Source organism: Fulmarus glacialis, unplaced genomic scaffold (assembly GCF_000690835.1).
Source record: "Fulmarus glacialis isolate BGI_N327 unplaced genomic scaffold, ASM69083v1 scaffold2578, whole genome shotgun sequence".
Classification (NCBI taxonomy): domain Eukaryota; kingdom Metazoa; phylum Chordata; class Aves; order Procellariiformes; family Procellariidae; genus Fulmarus; species Fulmarus glacialis.
Window position 1 is genome coordinate 1 of NW_009229933.1, and position 20333 is coordinate 20333.

General features: G+C 47.2%; 1 protein-coding gene across 1 annotated transcript in view; it reads left to right on the top strand.

Annotated features, from left to right (window-relative positions):
* The first annotated feature begins 6747 nt into the window (after window positions 1-6747).
* The window catches only part of LOC104081315 (putative polypeptide N-acetylgalactosaminyltransferase-like protein 3), a 15512-nt gene continuing 1926 nt past the window's right edge, over window positions 6748-20333 (top strand). Inside the window, exons 1-3 of the mRNA XM_009584010.1 lie at window positions 6748-6927; window positions 10433-10570; window positions 11828-11923. Coding sequence (XP_009582305.1) covers window positions 6763-6927; window positions 10433-10570; window positions 11828-11923 — 399 coding nt within the window. The 5' untranslated portion in view covers window positions 6748-6762. The remainder of the gene's footprint in view (window positions 6928-10432; window positions 10571-11827; window positions 11924-20333) is intronic.

The window sequence follows — 20333 nt, forward strand, 5'->3', positions numbered from 1 at the left end:
TTATAAAATATTATCCAGCTGGCTGTGTGTGAGTCATGCAGCTTCTGATTATCACCCATAAACAGGCATCAGCTAATGGCATGGAGATGTTTATTTACTAATATTTGGATTTAACAGGCTCGCTGTGGTGTGTGTCTCTCACCCCTACGTTCCAAGGACCTTGTGCCAGGGGAATAAAGGTACAGCTGCTAAGTTATACTTGTTGTAAGTACCAAACCGTAAGGCTTTCTAGAGGAAGCAAGGCCAACACACTGCCTTTGCTCTGTGCTGAGGATGCTTAAATAACATGCAGGTACTGCATTACCTCTCTCTTCAAGAGCAATTTTGAGCGTGAGGGGTGGTTGCTCCAGAAATGCGGTGTCTTTACCTCTCCTTGCCCAAGCCGTTGCTGCGGGAATCCTTGACCCCACTGCCTGGGGGCGAGGAGTTTGGCTTGGGCTGCCCTGCCCCACGTCGGCATTGCCTGCTCGAGTCTCGTCCCCGCCGTCGCTTTGGGCACGAGGAGTTACAGAGGTTTTGGGGAGTGACTTCTTCATCCCATTCCTGACCCCTTTGCTGCTCTGGCATCTCGGGGACCAGGACATGGCAGCACGAGCTTGGCCCTGGGGACGTCCTCCCATGATGTCCTGTGAGGACGTGGGACAGAGCACGGCCAAAACGGGAACCGAAAGGACAGAAACAGCTTCAGATACGTAGCTGGAAATGTATCTGTAAAAGTGTTGTTTCTTCTGACAAAAGGAATAATTTGGAGAGATACTGTCTCTCAGAACTATAGGAGGGAGCATGTGGAGAAATGATTATTTCTTTGCCTTTTTTGCTGTTTCTCAATTTTATTATTTAGGTCTTTGTTCTGATACATTCCTTATTATTTTAGCTGCCCTGGGTAATTGTGTTTTTCCCTTAACTTAGGAAGTTACTTTTAAAAGAAAGGAGGGGGGTGAAGATAAGGCAAAACTATTAAATGGGAAATCTGTTGCTAATTAAGGCATGGTTTTGCTAATCACCTTAGAAATGAAGTTATCAGCTAAAAAAGCCTGGAGTTTTTGTAATGAAAGTTAGGAGCGTTTTTTTTTTCCTCCCTGTTTCCTTCTGTCACAATACATTCAGAGATTAAAAATTTACCTCGCAGACTCATCTTGACACCATTAGACATGATGTCTCTTTGCATTAACTGCAGGCGGGCTCGAGCTGTTCTAGGATGTATTTCAGTACGAATAGTTAAAATTTGGCAAAGTTAGAAGCAACTAAAGTCAGAATCCTTTAATGGGAGCTGTCAGTGTTCATCGTGGATGTCATGCCACACTCCAGCTAGAACGCAGCGTCCAGGACCCAAGGTAGTTACTGTCCCTTCTTATTTTTTTTTAGTATTATTATTACTAACGATATCCCAGGGATGAGAAGGAGGCACAGCATTATATAAGGCAGTGACCCGGGGTGCCAATAGTATCGTTTTTCATCTGGAGATGCTGATGGTTGAGAGGAGAAGGTGCTGTGCTGGGGCACGGCACCATCCTGGCACTCCACGGGCTGGAAAGGGGTGAGGGACCGGCCCCGGTGTTGCCTCTGTTCTTGCAGAAGCCCTTCTCGCTTTTTCTGCTGTTGGCTTTCTTTGTGCAAAAACAGATGGTGAACCCGAATTCCCTTGTATGGCTTGCAGCCTTGTGAAGAGAAGCGCGACGTACGAGATATTTTGTCATCCCAGGGGAAGCAGCTCCTGTGTCAGTATTTTCTGATGAAAATATTCTCCTTAAGTTAATAATTTTATTTTCTGCTTCCCTGCCAGTGGGCACCATGGCATAGCAAGGACTGGTTGCAGAAGGCTGGGGCGGGGAACAAGGTTTTCTTAATATATATGCATTAAACCTGTTTTCAAAGTTAATTTTTTCACCCATTCTTTTGCTAGAGCTGCGGCTGTGCCTTCCCCTGTGTGTGTCCTTTGCTGCTCAGCGGGTGCTGGCTGGACTACAATGCTGCTGCACCCAAGGGAGGGAGCCCCGAGGGGCCCCCGCTGCACGGGGTGAGCGGAGGGGACAGCACGCGGTGGAGGACGCAGCTCTGACCTGCTGGAGAGGATGGGGTGGGACAAGGCAGCAGCCCCCCATGCTCAGCAGCATCCTCCTCCTTGCCCCAAGTGGCATCCAAACCCATTTTCTGGGTTGCTCCCTCCAAGCAAACCAGACCTGTAAAGCATTAATAGCACCAGCACCGCCAACCTCACGACATAAGCTTGGCCAACCCCTCCAACATGTATTTCTAGCCCCGCTCATCTGGGGAGCGCAGACGATGCCTTGAGCCTGGTGTAGCACAGGACGGGCTTTCGGCACCCTCCTGGGTGGTGGATCTCCTCTGGGTCACCCTTTTCTGCCTGGCTGGCTCCTTTGACATTAGGCAGATTGCCAAAAGCCCTGTGTTTAAATAGTGCTCCTTGAGAGTAATTGCTGGCTCTGGCAGACAGGAGCAAAGCAATTTGATCGCTGCAGTATATTTTTGGGGGCAAAGGGGATCATGGACAGTAATTGCTCTTAATTGCTTAACACTTTGAAGATTGTTTCTGCAGCTGTTGCAGCTGGTCAAGCGAAATTGGGATTTTTCTCACTCTATTACATGCACAAAGGACCACCGGTACGCTGCGTTTTGTGCACGGTCTTCCATTCTCCCTCCATTACCAGGAGCGCAGTAACGCAGGGGACCTGCACTTCCCCAGGGTGTCTCCTCCCTCGGCTCGCCTGCAGTCCCGTCCAACGGGCCTGGTCACTGCTGTTTGCTCCCAAATGCTACATTTACTCATGTCCTAGCTGTCGTTAGGAGTGACGTATAGAGCGCTCCACAAGAGTAATGTAAAAACTCTGATTTTGCAAATGGAGGCCTGAAGGCGGGTGGCAGAGGAGATGCTGGTGTCTTGGCTGGGGGGTGGAGGAACGTGTTGCTATTGAATAGTATAGAGCACTCCACAAGAGTAATGTAAAAACAACTCTCTGATTTTGCAAATGGAAGCCTGAAGGCGGGTGGCAGAGGAGATGCTGGTGTCTTGGCTGGGAGGTGGAGGAACGTGTTGCTATTGAATATTGCCGAGTCCTTGCGCGGCCACACTGACAGGCAGGTACACGTGCAGAAGAGAGGCGCCTGGACCTGCCTTCCAGCCCTGCTGCTCTGTTGCATCACGCCGAATGTGCTCCCCGTTTTGGGTTCTCTCCAGTGGAGGTCACCGAGATGCCGGCTGTTTCACGAATGCTTTCGCACACCCCTGACACCTTCGTGCTTCTGGAGGGTGATGAGAAAGCAAAGCTGCATCATCCCATCACCTGCAAGGTGATGCAGTCTCGTGCTAAACCACAGTTTGCCTCCCACATGTGCAAACATTTCTGGCCGATGCAGGTTCAGCCGACATTTCACTGCTTCAGAGGAATCGCTGCTTTTCCATGCTGAATTCTTAGGACAGTCACATTTTGCTTGGAAAATAATTGCAAGTGTATTACCCGACAGCTTTCTGAAAAACACATTGAAGATCTCTGGGTGATGGATTTGTTTTCTGTTTGTTTCTCTGGGATTTCTTCACTAAAATTTAGTGTTAACTGGTTATTTTTAAATCCAAGCATTGTTCTGCATGTTTGATTACTCCTGTGTGTAGACTGATGGAGAAGTTATTGAGTCCCCGTCATTTACTGGAGGGGAATGCTTCTACTTTTAATTCTGTGTCTCTTTACGGGTGGATGAATGGCAAGCTAATAGTCGTGTTGAAATTTGAATGTCAGAAAATAAGGGAGAAACTTGAGACTTGCTCGTCATATTTAACCTCCTGCATTACATACTCTATCTTGAGTCTTTAAACATGCCTTTACATCCCATCCATGCATATTTTATAAAACTAAGTGATTGTGATTTCATCCTTTGTAGGAAGCAATAGAAAAGACTCTGCCTTGTTAAATAGGCTAAACATGAATTCATTTGACAATACCTTATTTTTCTGATTGGTCTTAATGTTGTGCTGGCTCTTGATTACCCATCTACTAAGAGATAATCCTTCAAGGAATTAGAAGAAACAACACGCTGGACTGATTTCCTGTTAATGCTCTTAGTTGCAGTAAATAGAGTGTCTGAAGCAATTGTAGGTTTATTTGCTATGAACATGAAAAATCCACTTAATAGGAAGGTCATCTATTTGTTAAAGGTCTTTGGTGGGACAGATGGCTGCTTCACTAGGGACATAAATGAAGGTTCCCAAAGAACCTTCTGCCCTCAGGGTCTGAGTGCCACGGGATGGACTTGCTGCAGGTTGGGACGTGAGCGAACTCAGCGGAGGCGGCTGCTTCTGAACATGTGTGCACGACCGAGTGTGGCCTTTGCCTGCGGCACGTGGACACGAGTGGCTGAGATGCATCAGGGCATCAGCCAAGCGATGACTTCCAGCCTTGCTGGAGGATGGAAAGTCTGCTGAGACCTTTTGGTCACGGTGTCTCGCAGCTCATTTCATGTTGACGCCAAGAGAACAAAGTCCGGGGCCTTTCTCGGGCCTGTTCACTGCTCCACAGTTGTGGTTATCGCAAGGATGGAGCATCACGCTGAGCTCGTAGGGCAAAGAGACCTCACGCTTCGTGGCCGTGGAGGATGTCTGCTGGACTGCAGCCCCTGAGCTGTCACCTGTGGACCTGTTCACGTGCATTTTTGCATGTCAGCAACCTTGCCAGGCCACGTGGGAACAAGCAACGTCTTTCTGGGGCCATGGTTTACTCCCCTCTACACTGAGGACAGCGATGCCGGGTGCGACTTGGCCATTTCCCATGTAATAGTTCTCCTTGCTCCCGTTGTTACCAGCAGAAATGGTTATAAATGCCTTGTAAAAACAGTTAGGTTTTTTAATTTGTAATGACAATTTAGGCTTTATTTAGGAGAAAGAGGTATGGTCTTTCCTTGCATAAGTGCCTTCTTTGAATTAAATTTTTATTGATCTCTCTGGAACTGGCTTGTGGATACATATATAACCAATGCCCTTTGCACAATGCCCAACACTCGTTCTCTCTCAGGTTCTTACAATATGTGCATTTCAAGATAGTTTGTCCAGATATTCCAGAAATCTAGGAAAGCTGTCTAGCATAAAGCCATCTGAATTATTTAACTACAGCACGGAAAGACGGTATTGCACCTTTAGTGCTAGAGGCAAGCTTGCTGGAAAATGACATTTTATTTACATCATGGTTTTTACATTTTTAAAATAACTATTCTGATCTCAAATCAGGACAAAACCTAACAAATGCCCCAAACTACAAAAACAGGTGATGCTGGGGATCTTCCAGGACTGGCAGTTTCATTCAGCCTTGCGGTTGAACCCAGCAGCTTTGGGAGCACCTGAGGGCAGAGCTCGACGCCCCTATTTCACCGAGACACTGAGAAACTAAAGAACTGAGCAGCCAGTTTCTGTCACACTATTGCCTTGGGAATATTCTTTAAAAAAAAAAAAACTTTTCTTTAAAACTACCTTGTTCACTTCTTATTTGCTTTGCCAGCCTGTGGCCAGTTGCAAAACTTCGAGCAGAGCTTGTGGACTTTGCTGGCCAGAGGCGAGTGTGGTCGAGGCTGGATAGGAGGGACGGGCATGCTCTGAATTTGCTCTGGAGGCATGAAATCGTTTTTAAAAGTGTTCAGAAAGATCGAACAGCAGAACAGGAGTAAGGTGGGAATTTTTTGCTACATGTTTGTGCACCAGCTAATAAATGGGGCTCTGAGTTTTTGATGTGGGCTCCTGTATTCTGCAGCAATCCGAGCGAGAACAGCACGAGTAGCAGGATTACCCCAAGGGAGGACGTCTCCCCGCTGTGCTGTCCCTTACTCGCGTCGCCCTGCGCTGGGCCTGCTAAACCCACCGCTCAGAGGTGAAAAAGGGCGGCTGATACAGGCAGGAGGCTCCTTGTGGTGCCGGGAGAGCGGATTGAGCAGGGTCGGGAAAATTTAGGGAACACAGATGGGATAAAAGGTGGCGAGCCTGGAAGGGATCCCAGAAACAGGGGGTGTTACAACAACTGTGCAAAATGATAATGCGGAGCAGACTGCAAAATAGGTGAAACTGGGATTATTAGGCCTGTTTGGCATATGTGTTTGTAACGATTGCCTGGTGTCCTGGGTACGCGTCTTTAATTTAAGAGAAATAACTTCTTGGTGAGGACAAATAGGGAGGGAAGAACCCAGGTATGGCACGTCTTTCTCTGAATTCCCTTTCCATGTGATAAAAAGAAGATCTCAAAAGATTTTATTAACTTGTAAACTGTGATTTAAGGGAATTTTAAACAGCATGTGAAAGAAAAATAATGAACAAATGTTTTCAAGTGGGAGAAATCTGTCCCCGCCATATGTTTCACTGAGTCATCCCTTCTGCAGGAGGAGATCTTGCAATTGTTTCAACTATTCCAGTCACTAATCCGTTTTATTTAGTAGCAGCATCCCTGTAAACTCAGCCCCTGACCCTACAACGCGTTAATACCACGTGCTGGACATAGACCTAATCCCTCTAATGCCGACACACGTTTTGCTCTGGGCACAGGTTAAATTCTCCCTGCGTGTCTTGCCATTGAGCAAAGGCCAAACTTGGCCGTGGGTTTCCACTTGCCAGCTAGATGATGTGGTGCTCTGCGCTCACCAGGAGATTGTAGAAACCTCAAAACCCACCGCTTCTTTCTCCTTAATTTATACACGGGCCCTTTGGATCGCGGCAGAGCGCTGTGCTGACGGTGTTGGGCGGTTGCGTTGCAGGTGTGGCTGTGCGGCGGCAGCATGGAGGTCCTGCCCTGCTCCAGGGTGGCTCACATCGAGCGCAAGAAGAAGCCCTACAACAACAACATCGGTTTCTACACCAAGCGCAACGCCCTGCGGGTGGCTGAGGTGTGGATGGACGACTACAAATCGCACGTCTACATCGCGTGGAACCTGCCGCTGGAGGTACGGCCATTGCACCCTATCCTAAGTCTTCACTTTATTGGGTTAAAGACTTGACTTATAGAGCATTTACTGCCCCCAGGTGAAGGAGAGCCTTAAATACCCAGGGTCACATCCCCAGCTGTGGAAGTCAGCAGAGCTCCCTCGGCTTTGACAAAGGTGCTGCAAAACCTGCAGCTTTTGGAGGAGTTCCTACGATTCACATCAGCCTTTTTATTTTCATTCCTAAAAATTAAACCTGTGTTATAGTGTTTATCTCCCCGTTGAGTGTTTACACAGCGTGAGTTTATGTCATTACACTGCTCCGCAGATGGAATCTGTCTGTAAAATCGGTTGGCAGAAGATTATTAATATCAGCATCATTAGTGCATGAGGTTTTTTCCTGCAGCTCGGGCAGGTCCCTGTCACATGCAGCCCGACTCGGGTTTCCCAGCTCGCAGATGCTGTCGCTGCCCAGAGCTCACTGCGGACAGCGTGTGGTCCAGGTGCCTGGGCCGTTGGCTTTCCCAGCGTTGGGAAAGTCGAGACCATCAGCGCTTAGAAACCGTGTTCAGAGGTGAACGATTGGAGCTCGGTGGCTCACAGAAGGAGATCCCCTCCCAGCAGCACCACGTGCAAGTGCTCCAGAAACACTCTCTTTAAATAGCTTTGATGGTTATATTTATTTCTGCATAGAAATGGTTACATTTTCTTAAATCTGACACTTTATTTTTCATGTAAATCCTGCCGTGTCGCAGCGTGGTGCGTCTTTGGAAAACAGTGGGGTCCCGCCAGAAAGATAGGCTGACTGTGCCCAGGGGACGGGCATGGTCACATCCTGCTCGTGGACCTCTCTAGGTGATCCCCTGCACTTCTGTGTAAAGCTCTATAGGCTCCAGGAGGACTTAGGTAGGTCCAAGGCTGCTGCTTGGGCTGTGGTCTCCGTGCAGGTTATGTCTAATCGTGAAACCCAAGCACATCTCCTGCCTCCCAGCTCTGAACGCTGCCTGGAGGGCACTGGGAGCACCCCCGGCTGGGCCAGTCCCCCCATCTCCTACCTCTGGTCCTGCCAGAAGGAGAAGAAGGGGTGGTGGGGAGGGGGAGGCAGCAAAGCTCTCCAGGTGATGGGTGGGGTGAGGATTCGGGGTGCCCCGCAGAGCCCCCCAACACCCACGCCACTTGCAGTGTACTTAAGCACGAGCGCTGGGCTGCTCTGCTCAAGCGCGAGATAAAACCGTTGCCACGAGAGGCCAGACCCCATGTGAGCAGTTATTTACAACCACCCTTTTGGTGCTAAAAATAAAGACGAAATATTCATACCTTGCAGATCACACCCCTGCAAAGAGCTGCTGCGGTCCTGGTCCTGCTGCGGCAACGTCCCCAGCTGGCAGCACTGTGCTCCGGGGCATTTTGAAAAACATTAAAACAGAAAAACATGAGCCGCAGCTGCTTTCTGAGGAAAGGTTACATCTGGGGAGAGTTACTGGCATTTAGAGCCATGGTAGTCGCAATTCGGTGCTGCATTAGAGAATAACAGGTACCTGGGAAGGGTTGATGAGCTGCCCGTGCTGCCAGTTTGTCGTCCTGGGGGGGGTGGAGAGTCCTGGGTTAGTTTGTTATTGAGAAATAGATGAATAGAGATGGAAAGAAATGCAGTTTATCCAGCGAGCGGCAGGAGGGCACTGGCTGTGACGGGCACCGCTCCAAGCGTTCGGAGAGGCAGAGAGTTGCCTGCAGGACTGAGTGATTTCAGGTCTCTCTTAAAAATAGGTTGCAAGATCCAAACGCCCATAGGCAGGGATCATGAATTACTGCCGGTTCAGCCCCGATCCTCGGGCTGATTCCTTTTTAGAGGTGGGGCACCACGCTCCTGCTCAGGAACAGCTTTGGAGCACAGCAAAAAGGGATTAAAATTCATCAGGAAGCCACAGGTCCTGTACAGCTCAGAAAAGGCAGCATCGCAGGAATCGGCGGTGGGGGTGGGTCTGGGGAAACAGATCTGGGTTACCCTAAAAACAATTTGAGATTTTTATATAGGTCTTAGCAGTAAAATCGAGATTTAATTTTAGAGAAGCCTTGTTTGACAGGTGGTGGTGTGCAGGAGGTTATGGGTATACACTGAATTATTTTGCGATGCCACTATATTCAAAACCAAGCCAAACCTCATGAACTGAATATTTCAGGTGCTGACTGGTTTGTGGTCCCGCTCTGCTCTGTGTCCCATCTCGCCCACTCAGATTTCCGCCTGTCCTACCTGTCTACGCTGAATCATCTTTGTTTTTACCTGTGAGCTACCAGTCGCACATTAAAATGGTGTCTTCTCTAAAGCAGAGTGAATAATTCATTAGAAGATCATTACAAGTGTTGTAATGGAAAATTGCTTTCCCAGCTGTATTTAATGATCACTGCAAAAGACAAGAGCAGGAGCTAAAATAGAGTAGAAACCCAGACACCTGTAGGAAGGAGCCTTTGGTTTCCTTCACCTGGCTGCTGCCTTAGTTCCCCAAATTCTGTAATGGAATAAAAGGTTAAAGAGGGGCAGCTCTCTTCAGCCCCTGCTCCTGGCTCCTGTCAGATTATTCCTCCAGGGACTGATATCATAGCTTTGTCTGCTTTTAAATGGGCTCGAGCAGTGGGGTTCCTCGATGTCTCCAGGGAGACTATTGCACTGCGTAATTGTCCAAGTAGTCAAGAGGTTTTTCTGAGGTTCAGCCTCAACTTCTCTTCTCAGGTAATTTTTATCCTTTATTCTTAGCTTTTTGCCTTTCTAAATCTTAAACCTTTCTCTTTTTTCTTCTTTTCTTGTCCCCCCTTATTTTATACCTTTTAACTGTGCGTTCCTCTGCATTGGACTCGATGATCTTAGAGGTCTTTTCCAACCCTCTGAGTAGGGTCACCCACCCTCGTGTGTAGGGGGAAGGGTTTTGGTGCTCAGTGCACAGACAGGGGTTTGCATTTCCAGGATGCCGCACGTGACCATCTTTTAATGCACATTTACTGTTAAGCTCTTCTGGAAGTCCTGTACATCAGTACCTAAACGGGAAGTGAGATCTTTTAAAAATACTTTGTCGTTGTGCCCGTTGACAAATTCAGTCTTTTTCAGATGCATCCAAAGCCCGGGGGAGTTGGTTGGAAGATTCACCTCTGTTTACACTGCACTTCTCGTATTTCCTTCAAAACCTTTTCTTCTCCATTTAGGTTCTCTTTTCTAAATTACTCCCCAGGACCAAAATGTGGCCAGCATCAGTCTGGTGGCCACTGCAAGGATGCCTTCAAAACCTATGAGAGAAGTGCGCGTCTCCTCCTCGCTGTGGCTGTGAAACCCAAGCCTTCCTTCTGCCTTCTGTGAGGGTGATTCCAGCTTGGACACACATGCTCAAATTCCCTGGCAGGGCCTCTGCGTGGAGTTACTCAGCTGTTGGATTTTCCAGGCGGCTTGGAAGTGATATCAAACATCAGTGAAATACGCTCTTTTACAATGTTTTTTAAGAGTATCCGTTCAGTGACGTGCAGTGTCTTTATTTTTCAGAATCCAGGTATTGACATTGGGGATGTTTCCGAGAGAAAAGCGTTAAGGAAGAGCTTGAAGTGTAAAAATTTCCAGTGGTACCTGGACCACGTTTATCCGGAAATGAGAAGATATAACAACACCGTTGCTTATGGCGAGGTAATTAAGGCTGAGCAGTCCCTTAGATCAGACTGGTAATATTTACAGCTGGTGAGTCTCTGATGAGTAATAGCCTCAAAGGAGAGGAATGCAAATTAAAACCTACTATTTGTGTATAATTATATATATTTGTCTAAATCTGTTCACAGTTTCTTCTGAAAACCTATTCTGAGATTTATTTCTGATCTTGGAAACCATATACAGGAAAATATTTTAATACCTCATTTATTGAAATGACAGAAAATTATCTATATTACCCATTAACTCCAAGGATTAAGCAGCTGTATGTATATTTTTAATACATAGTCATTTTATAAAATCCTTTGACTTAAACTCAGCCTAATTCCTTACAAGGTCTCTGTAGGGTACAGTGTGTTGTCACAACAGCTTAAGGACGAGATAAAGTGAGGAGACTTAATTCAATCTCTGCTGGCTTTGAGACTGTACTGGGAATATAAAAACAGGCATTTATGGGAACTAGTAATACCCTGTTGCAATAGGTCTCACGGAACAGTGGCAGTCTGAGAAGCCTTCCTGAAGCACAGCCCGAGCACCCCAGATGGGCATTAATTTTAAGAAAGATTTGTTATCAGAGTTACTTAATGCCTTCAAGCTAACACCCCCCCCCAAAGGAGTATTTTCAAAGGCATTATTGCAGGTGCCCTACATGGGGAGCCTGGAGAGAGGCCACCTCTGCGATAACAGACCTGGCGGCTGGGGTTCAGCGGCCTTTTGGCTTTGTGGCACGAACCCAGCGCTTCCATGCTCCCTCCGAAGCGTGTCCTTCAGTACTTGATGGCTGGTTCGCCATCTCTGCATCTCCTCCTGCATCCCCATGATGATTCGAAGCAGCTCCTTGTGCTAGCTGGACTTTTTTCCCTGCTTTGTTGAGCACTTTGAGATTTCAATGAAATACAAGCAATTCTGCATTGATTTCAGGCTCCTGGCAACATGCTGACGGCAGTCTAAAAATATGTTTGTTACTACCACACATGACCAAATACAAAAAGAAAACTGTGTTCAGGGAAGTTGGCTCCTTTGAATGGTGATTATTATATAAAAGCAGTCATCATTAGGCCCTGTATTTAAGGAAAACATATGGCGCACTAAACCTTTCTCTGCCTGATTATGCCTAGTGATATAGCACCGTATATTCTTTCTATAGCAAGAGAGGCTAGAGCCATTGCTGCACATCAGTTTATTGCTTATCTCCGAAGAGACAGGGCCGTATAACTCCGCGCTTTTTATTTCTTACAGCTTCGAAACAACAAAGCGAAAGACGTCTGCCTTGACCAGGGCCCGCAGGAGAACCACACAGCGATATTGTACCCGTGCCACGGCTGGGGACCGCAGGTGAGGAGTTACTGTGCTGGGACCGCGCGCGCCGCGAGCAGGCGGTGCCCGGCAGAGGCTGGATGGGCAGCGGACAGAGTATGGATGTGCGACGTGTCTGTTGGCTTCTCGCTCAGATGTATAAGGCCCAGCTTCTTGTTAAAAATACCTCAGATATAAAGGCATTTTCCCAGCTACTCTTAGAGTAGCTATTTTCTGGATTACCATAATCATGCCAGAGCTGCAAGTAAAAGCATAATTTGAAAAAATCTTCCAGACGAGGGTAAATAATGCTAAAAGCGAATAGCCAGTGAGCAGAGCAGAGCGTACACAAGCAGAGCATTTTAAGACATTTCCTTTCTCTTTCACCCAGCAGAGTAAAAACTACTGGTTTTTACTAACTGGGTAAAGAAAATAAACAGTACTTTTTAACGGATGATAATTAGCCATTTCAGCTTGGCTGGGATTTACCATAGCGTTAGTTTTCTAGCACTCCTTTTGCCTCTCCACAAGTTTTGGGCAAAACAACATCTTCTAATCCTAATTTTAAGCTTATTCTAGATTAAAAATCATCATTCCAAGATTCACTCTAGATCTCGTATCTTTTAGAGGATTCGTGGATGTGTCCAATACTGAAAGTTAGTGATGATGAACTAATTCAGCCTCTTCTGTAGTTTTATCTCTTACCATGTTTTAAGAAGAAGCAGCACGGGAATGCTGCTGGTTCAGTCGCCATAGAGTTGGAACAAAACGGGGTACAACACTAGCTCTGTCGCTGCTGGCATCTGTTAAACCAACGGCAGACTCTAAGCTGGGCTTTCAGGATCTGCAGCTCCAGGGATAATTTACCCAGTCTCCCACTAACTTTTCCTGTCTGTTTTTCTCTTATCTCTGCCCATATCCTCACTTCAGTATTTTGCCTAAATCCTGTGATTTCCTGTGTGTTTTTCTTTCTGAATGCCTAGCGGTCATCATCTCATCATGCAAATCCCTTAGCACAATGTCCTTCTCCCCTACAATCGTTAAGGAGAAAATACAACAAGTTTCCCTTTAGGTCTGGAAGCAGAATGGCCATCTTATGACACATGGGGTTTTCAAGAATTACGATGTGATTTTGGGGTTTTCTTTCATTACCAAAATCGTGCCTGACCTCCCTAAAGCCACAGAGTAGCAGCACTTGTTCTTGTAGCGTTTTAGCTCTATCCAGTGAGTCCCTGGGTGCTTATCATCAGGATTTGATGTATGTCTCCGACTTCAACCTCCTGCTGTTGTTTACACTTCCCATGTAAATGCTGTGGCTATCCGTATTGGAAATTTAGCCCAGGCAGGATGATGGGCTCTACCGTCACTGTGCTTGCACGGTGTGTAGTGGCGATGGGTGGAAACAGGGATAAACTCCTCTGTGACAAAGCAATTTCTTCTGTTGCTTTTCTTTTCTCTTTGCTAAAAAGTCCATGCTCGTTGCCAGACTCAGAAATATTTCCCTGTTACCTTTCTCTGGATCAGCCACATTTGTACTGAAGGGGTTTTATCTACTGATCTGCTTAGAAATTGAGGCAAAACTGTACCTAAAAGCTGTCTGAACACCAAGTGTCTAGGCTGAAGCCATTATCCACATTCCCTCAAAAGAAGTCGAGAGGAGACCCGTGGCACCTCACGGGTGGGGGAGGTCCTGCCTGTCGCTCTCCGTTGCCAAGAGGACAAGTCTTACGCTGGAAGTTTAACGTTGATTTGGGTGAGGTTAGGTGAGACAATCCCATCCCAGCTGTGCCCAGATGCTGAGTTAGTACCTGTTTAAGGTGTAGACAGAGATTTGTTTTTATTTTATTTTCTTTGCATGTTTTAGGGAAGACCTGCCCTCTCACTGCATGTATTCTGGTCGTCGTGCGATACGGGCCGTGTTCTTCCCTTTCCCAGTAAGGCAGCCCTGGCTTGTCATTGCACCGTTTTCTGTCTTGGCATCGTGATGTTTATTACTCTGGCATCGGCCATGCCTTCCAACAGCTTATTTTAACATCGTGACCCCAAACCAGAGCTGTCAGTGCTGGCAGATGACACGGGGTTTAGGCTGAGAACTGCTGGATGGGCAGGACCAAAGCGTCGTGAGCACCTAAATCCTGTTGAAATGACTGCACAGCAGCGAACTGCTGTGATGAAGCAGCACGGGAGGTGACACAGCAGTGAGTGAAGACTCAAGTCCAGGCCACCTGATACACTCCAGTGTTTGACAGGTTTACTGTGCCATCAAAGGCAAGTTACTGCATCAAACCTTCATCTCAATCCAGAAGTGCATAAATTACATAGAAGTCCTCAACACCAGTGGTTGAATTCCGGCTCCCAAGAGCTCTGTAAACCTGCCCTGCGCCTCTGCTGCCTGGTCACTGGGATATCCATGCAGGTACCTTCTGGTTCCTTCATAATGTCACAGAAGAAAGCTCCGCACTGTGGTTGCACTCATTAATACCAAGACTGTGAAATACAACATAATAAAGACCATCCCATTAAGTGCCTGCAGGTATTTGCACGATAAAACCCTGCCTGTGGAAATTTCTCTCATGAATCAGAAAGGAGAGCAGGGAGAGGAAGAAAAGTGCCCCACCAGACAGTAGGATTTCCCAACGTATTTGGGGTAATTTATTTATTGAGCAGATTTCCAATTTAAGCATCAGAGCTTTCCAGTTGAAACAAAGGCTGCTGCGACTGGTTTGCTGGCTCCAGCTGCATTCTAGTCCATGGTGGGTTGTAGCATGTCTTGGATTTGGATGTCTTTATTTTTTTGAATACCCAAATATTGACTACCTGTGTGAATACCAGAGATACGTAAACTCAATCTGGAGAACAGATCTTTCTTTAATCCATTGGACATCACTGATAATGTCAGTCTAGCTCCTTCCCAGCACTTGTGCAGCCCATGGGAGGAGGTCTTTGCGAGGGAGGGAGGTGCCCCAACTGCTGCTTTTCAGCTGGGAAGCACATATTAGAGTTCACAGCAAAATCTTGTAACTATTCTCTAGGGTCTGGGAACATGCGATCCCATTCCTGGGAGCTTTCCCGAGATAAGATCTGATTTTTTTTGTCACATCTTAATGATTAGCTCATCAAATCTGGCTGAAAACCTGGAGCATTAATCAGGGCTTAGCAAGACGGGGTGTCAGTTCTCTGTTCTATCACAGGCCTCAAATATGACTTAAACACGTTTCTCTTAATTCTCCACCTGCAAAATGAGCCTCATTGGCATGAGGGTGAGTTGAAGATTGAGATGGAGCGAGTGGGGACGTAGAGCTGCAGGACACTGCAGCTGTGGCAGCCTTAATGAGTATCTGGGGGTCCAGCAAGCTCAAGTAGGTTCATTTTCAGCTAAAAAAAATGTATAGTTCAAGTGACGGGAATGCATAAAGAGCCCGTTCTCACAATATGGTCAGCCTGGGCTTTCCAGGCTCACCAGGACTAAGTAATCCCAAAGCTCATCTGAGCCTGAACTGCAAAATTCAGGAGCCACCTGAGCCTAGGAACTGGCCGTGGGACTCCTTCGGCATAGAGACAAATCTCACTTTGGTTTATCCTTGCCTTTAAACAAAGATCAGTCAACTGTGGCTGATCGAGTCATTGCTAAATATAACCTAGCCGTTGCTTAAATGCACACAATTTTTTTCTTAAATGGCACAAACTGCCTTTTGGACTTTCTGGATGGAAACTTAAACCTCTAAGTGCATTATAGTATAAGAAACTGAATTAGCCTGACATTGTCTGCTAACCCTAGGCTTTAAGATGAATGGCTAAAAGCAGATTATTTATTTTTTCCTCAGCTGCTTTTGTGATTAGACTTAACGATGTTTTCTTTTCTTATCTGATGTTCTGAAGTCAAACGTTGCAGTGCTGCTGGCTCCCTTCAGCTCGCCTGTCGCGCAAGCTCGGCACAGATTTTTCTTCTTGTTCTTCCACCTCCACATTGTCCCTTCCCTCTCCAGCTGAGAGCCAGTTCTTGACAGTTCTTTTGTTTCGTGATGCATGCAATTAGTTTAACTCCTTGAAAATGCTTTTTAAAAGTACCTATCAGTGAGTGCAGAAGCTTTGAAATTAGCCTTTTGCAGAAGCACGGGGACCGCAAAAAGAAATTGGACTTTCGCTACTACTGTTTAATTAATGGGCTGCGTGTTGTAATTTATTGTTGGGAATATAATTAGAAGTAATGTAAACACTTTGTTCAAATAGCTCGATCGTTCTTTTACATATATATATAAAAAAACAAAAGGAGTTGCAATTCCTTTTGTGTGTTCAGCATCCAAAACCACACACAGCGGTGGCTGTGTTCATGTAGTGTCCTAAAATCTCCACTTCTCTCCTTCATACTGTGGCCCATCACATACGTGTTTAAATGCATTTCACAATTACGGAGCAGGTTCCTTGGCTGCAGCGAGCGAGGGCAAGGTGTAGGCTCCCCGCTGGCATTTTAATGACGCGAGGACAGCGGTGTCGCGGGTCCTGTTCCCTGCCACGCCGGGTAATGTTGGGATTTTGTTGGAAGTCCTCACTCTTTCTAAGTCCACCCCCACCCCATGCTACTGTCCGCTGTGGCTGCTGCCTATCTGCAGATGAGCAGCCCAGCGCAGAGAGAAGGTAATGCCCTACCGATCTGTCCCCTTCAGGGCAGGGCAGCTTGTAGTATATCTTGAGTTCTGTGCTCGCTGCTGGTGACTGCTCATCGGTTTAAGCTAAGCGTGTAGCAGATGGATGCAGTTAGGTGCGATGGACCCCATACCTGGCACTGAATTTGGATGAGATCTTGCCTTTTGCTTGCAGCACCTCTGTTGTAGCATCTATCAGTGGGGGAAAATTTTGGGGTTTTTCTATTGTTCTCCCTTCAGCTCTCCGTTCTCCCTGCTTTCATTCACTTCCAGGTCAAATCATTATCAGATTTCATGATGAAATATCTTTTTATCCTGTAATTATATTGAGCCTGCTCTTGGATTTTTTTCTTCCTGATGGCTTCATCTTTTAAGCGATACATCATGAAAACACCTTGCCGTAATGATGTATTACACTAATAATATAGTAATACCTCATTGGAGTGACAGAACTATGGTGATATATTAATGTGATAGAAAGCACTATAATACTATAAAACTTAAGATAATGTTCACCCAGCAGAGCATTTCATTTAATTATAGGATAAAATATGTTTTGCCCATTTAAGCATCAGAACTCAGGGACAAAACCATCAATACTGAGATCATCCGGGACACTGCAGTATCAAGGGTGACAAAGTAGCACATGAGATTAAATTGTGTTAAAAAGAAAATACTGTACGCTTTACTGGTGGTTGCTAATGGATGATCTGCTAGTGCAGAAAGGAAGCTAAACAACACTAAATTATTTTCCAATAGAGCCAATGAAGGTCATCAAGGCTTTTACTTCCCAGGTGCTAAGATGTCTAATTAACTTTCTCCCATCCCCGAGATGCAGCCAGCCAGAAACAATAATCAAAGAAGATGTATTGGTGGTGCAAGTTTGCCGATGGGAGACCAGCCCAAGCGATGCAGCGGGCCACGTGTGCGGCCCGTCCGCCCTCCTGGCGTCAGCAGGGGCTGCGGGTCCCCCCGGGGCAGAGCAGCCCCCCAGAGCCGTACCTGGAGGTGGGGGACTTTGCAAGATGCGGTTTTACCCAGGATGGCGTTTTGCCTGGCAAGGTGTTTGTAAGAGGCTGTGGGTGTGAATGCGCGTTTCTCTCTGGGGATGTGGCTTTGGGCCACTTACACTGATTAAGGGGTTTAAGACCTCATCAATATTAGCCACTTTTAAATGGGTGACTTGTTAATTTTTTCAAACTGTTTTTCTCTGGTCCTTCCTCTTGGTCTTTCCATTTGTTTCTTGTCCTGTGCCAGGCTGGGTAATTCCTTCAGGCATTTCCTCAGGCTGGCAGCTCCATGTTTGTCTTTTTCCTGCTGGATTGGCCGTATCCATCACCGTTCGTTCAGCTCTCGCCTGCCTTGGTCTGTTTTCTGGAGGCTGACAAACCTGCTTAACGGGCGACGAGACGTAGGACAGATCACTTTAAAGGAAAACATATTTTGAGGGCAAGTAGAGCAGAACTTAAACTCAGATGACTTCAGTGATTTGCCTTTCCACAAAGCCAGGAAAACATGGTTTTGGTACGTTAAATACCACTGGATTTAACTGGCTATACGACATGGGCTGTCATTAACTTCCTGTGACTGGACTGCACTTCGGCAAAACCTTCTTCTCCATCAATGAAATAATTTCCCTTGAAAAAAGACAAACTTCCATTATCTTTAAGCACCGTGATGACCGTATGAGGAAATCATTGGTGACTGCAAAGCAGCCATGGGATCTCCAAGGGAGTAGCCTTGTTCAGACACTTGCTGACGTAGGCATCATTTTTGGGGTGGTCGGCAATGCAAGAATCAAGAACAGGAGGCACAAGCCGTATGAAACTTTTGAGAGGAGAGGACTGATGTGGTTTAACAGGAGAACATTTGGTGGAAGAGCCTTCCCAGCTCCTGTGGGAAGAGCTCACCTGGCTGCGCTGTGAGGATGAGGAGGAGTGGGGAAGAGCACAGACTGTTCGGGTGGTGCCGGGTGGATCGGGGACACTCCTGGGCAAGACGGCAGGATTTACACAATCGCGTGGCTGAGACTCCCAAACACGGTGCCCAAAGGAGGAGCATGTTGAAATCCTGCTCATGGCAGGCCCTTCTTGTGCTCCCCTGAGCCAAGGAGTGCTGTTACCCCGGGGGTGTTTTGCACAGATGCTGAATATCCCTATGAGCACTTGCAGTATCGATCAGGCAGAAACCTGTCACTATTACGTCTTGTTCATTCGTCTTTCATATGTTGCCAAAGGGTAAGTTCTCATCAACTGCCTTTCCCAGAGATCGTCGGGGGCTGTGCTGGCCGTGTTGAAGCAGGCAACTTGGCTTGAAATGTTGAGTTGGATGAATTGCTGCAACCACTCAGAAGGTTTTAATAACAGCGGTAGGTGATATTAATAAAGCATTTGTAGGGCATCTTCTAAGGTAGGCTCAGGTCTTGCTCCTTCAAATGTTGGTCAATGCAGTACGTGGTGATGAGGAGTGGGGCCTCCCCTCTCTTCTCTTACCGGGCAAGTCCAGATAGAAAGTGCCGGCCAGGCTACAGCTGCGCTCCCCAGCTGCCCGTGGGGCCATCTCGAGCGTCGGCCTCTGCTCTGTGTTTTCTCCCCTTCTATCGCTCAAGAAAGACCCGTCGGCAGCAGGGTCGGAGCTTCGCTGCAGGACTCCCATTCACCCCAGTGCTTCACCCCCCGCTGTCACCTTGCGGTTGAGACCCCCGGCTGCCGCGGCGGGCTCGCTCTGCAAAGGAGCAAAATAACAACAGAAGAATTAAAGCATCAAAGGCAAAATATCCCGAAAGGTGAATGGGTGAGAGGAGGAGGAGGTGATGGTTGCGACTTTAAGCTCTGCAGGCTGCCCTCCTTTCCACCCCTGCTGCACCAGCGCAGCAGTTTGGAGGGGAAATTACAGTAAAGCTAAAGAGACATGTACTACATGTACTGTTCTGCACCATCTTGCAAAGGGCTTTGGGGGGCAGAAGAGCAGATCCTGCACCGGGGGGTGGGATGGGGCAGCTTTGCCCCACGCTAGCATCAGCTGTATGGTGTGGGCTGCTGCAGCTGAATCACCTGGGGGTGAATACCTTTGGAAATGGTCCTCGGTGAGGTGTAAAGTAGCAGAGATCTTGCTTTCGTACACAACACATTGGCTAGAAGTGTAACTCCACCAGCAGCTGGGAGCAAAGCGTGCCAGGCACCCATCCCAAGGCAGACGGGCAGCACGGGGGCCAGCCGGAGGATTCAGCACACCCATAACTGCAACCAGCACCACTGATGGAAGGCAAAATTGGCTTCAAGCACCATAACTGTATCTGTGGTTACTAGCTGGAGTCAGACCCTGTTACATTGTTTTAACTTGATTTTCAATGTTTAATTATTCTAACCGAGATAACCCAAACTCCCAGTGTGATTTACTGTCTCTTTTTAAGCATCTGGGTCACAGATATGCTCAGTTAATTAACGTGCTGAATACTCCTTATTTGTCTGCTAGATAATGGATTGATTCATAATTTAAATAAGCAGCTGTGTATATCTTTCCCTTGAACTATAAAAGGCAGGCCGCTGTCATTCATCTCTTTTCACTCCTGAATTTAAATATGTTTAGAGAAATATTTTGGTGGGATTCCTTAAACAGTGCAAATGGAGGAGCCCTTTGTGTGCGGCCCCGGCGCGGCAGCGGGGCTGTCTCGGTGCCATCTCGGTGCCGGCGGTGCGCTGCCTGCCCCACGCCCCCGAGAGCCATCGGCGCTGCCCGGTGCTCCCAGCCTGCACCCCCTTGGCAGCCGAGGCGGGTCCCTGGGTGGACCTGGCGGGCGGCTGACG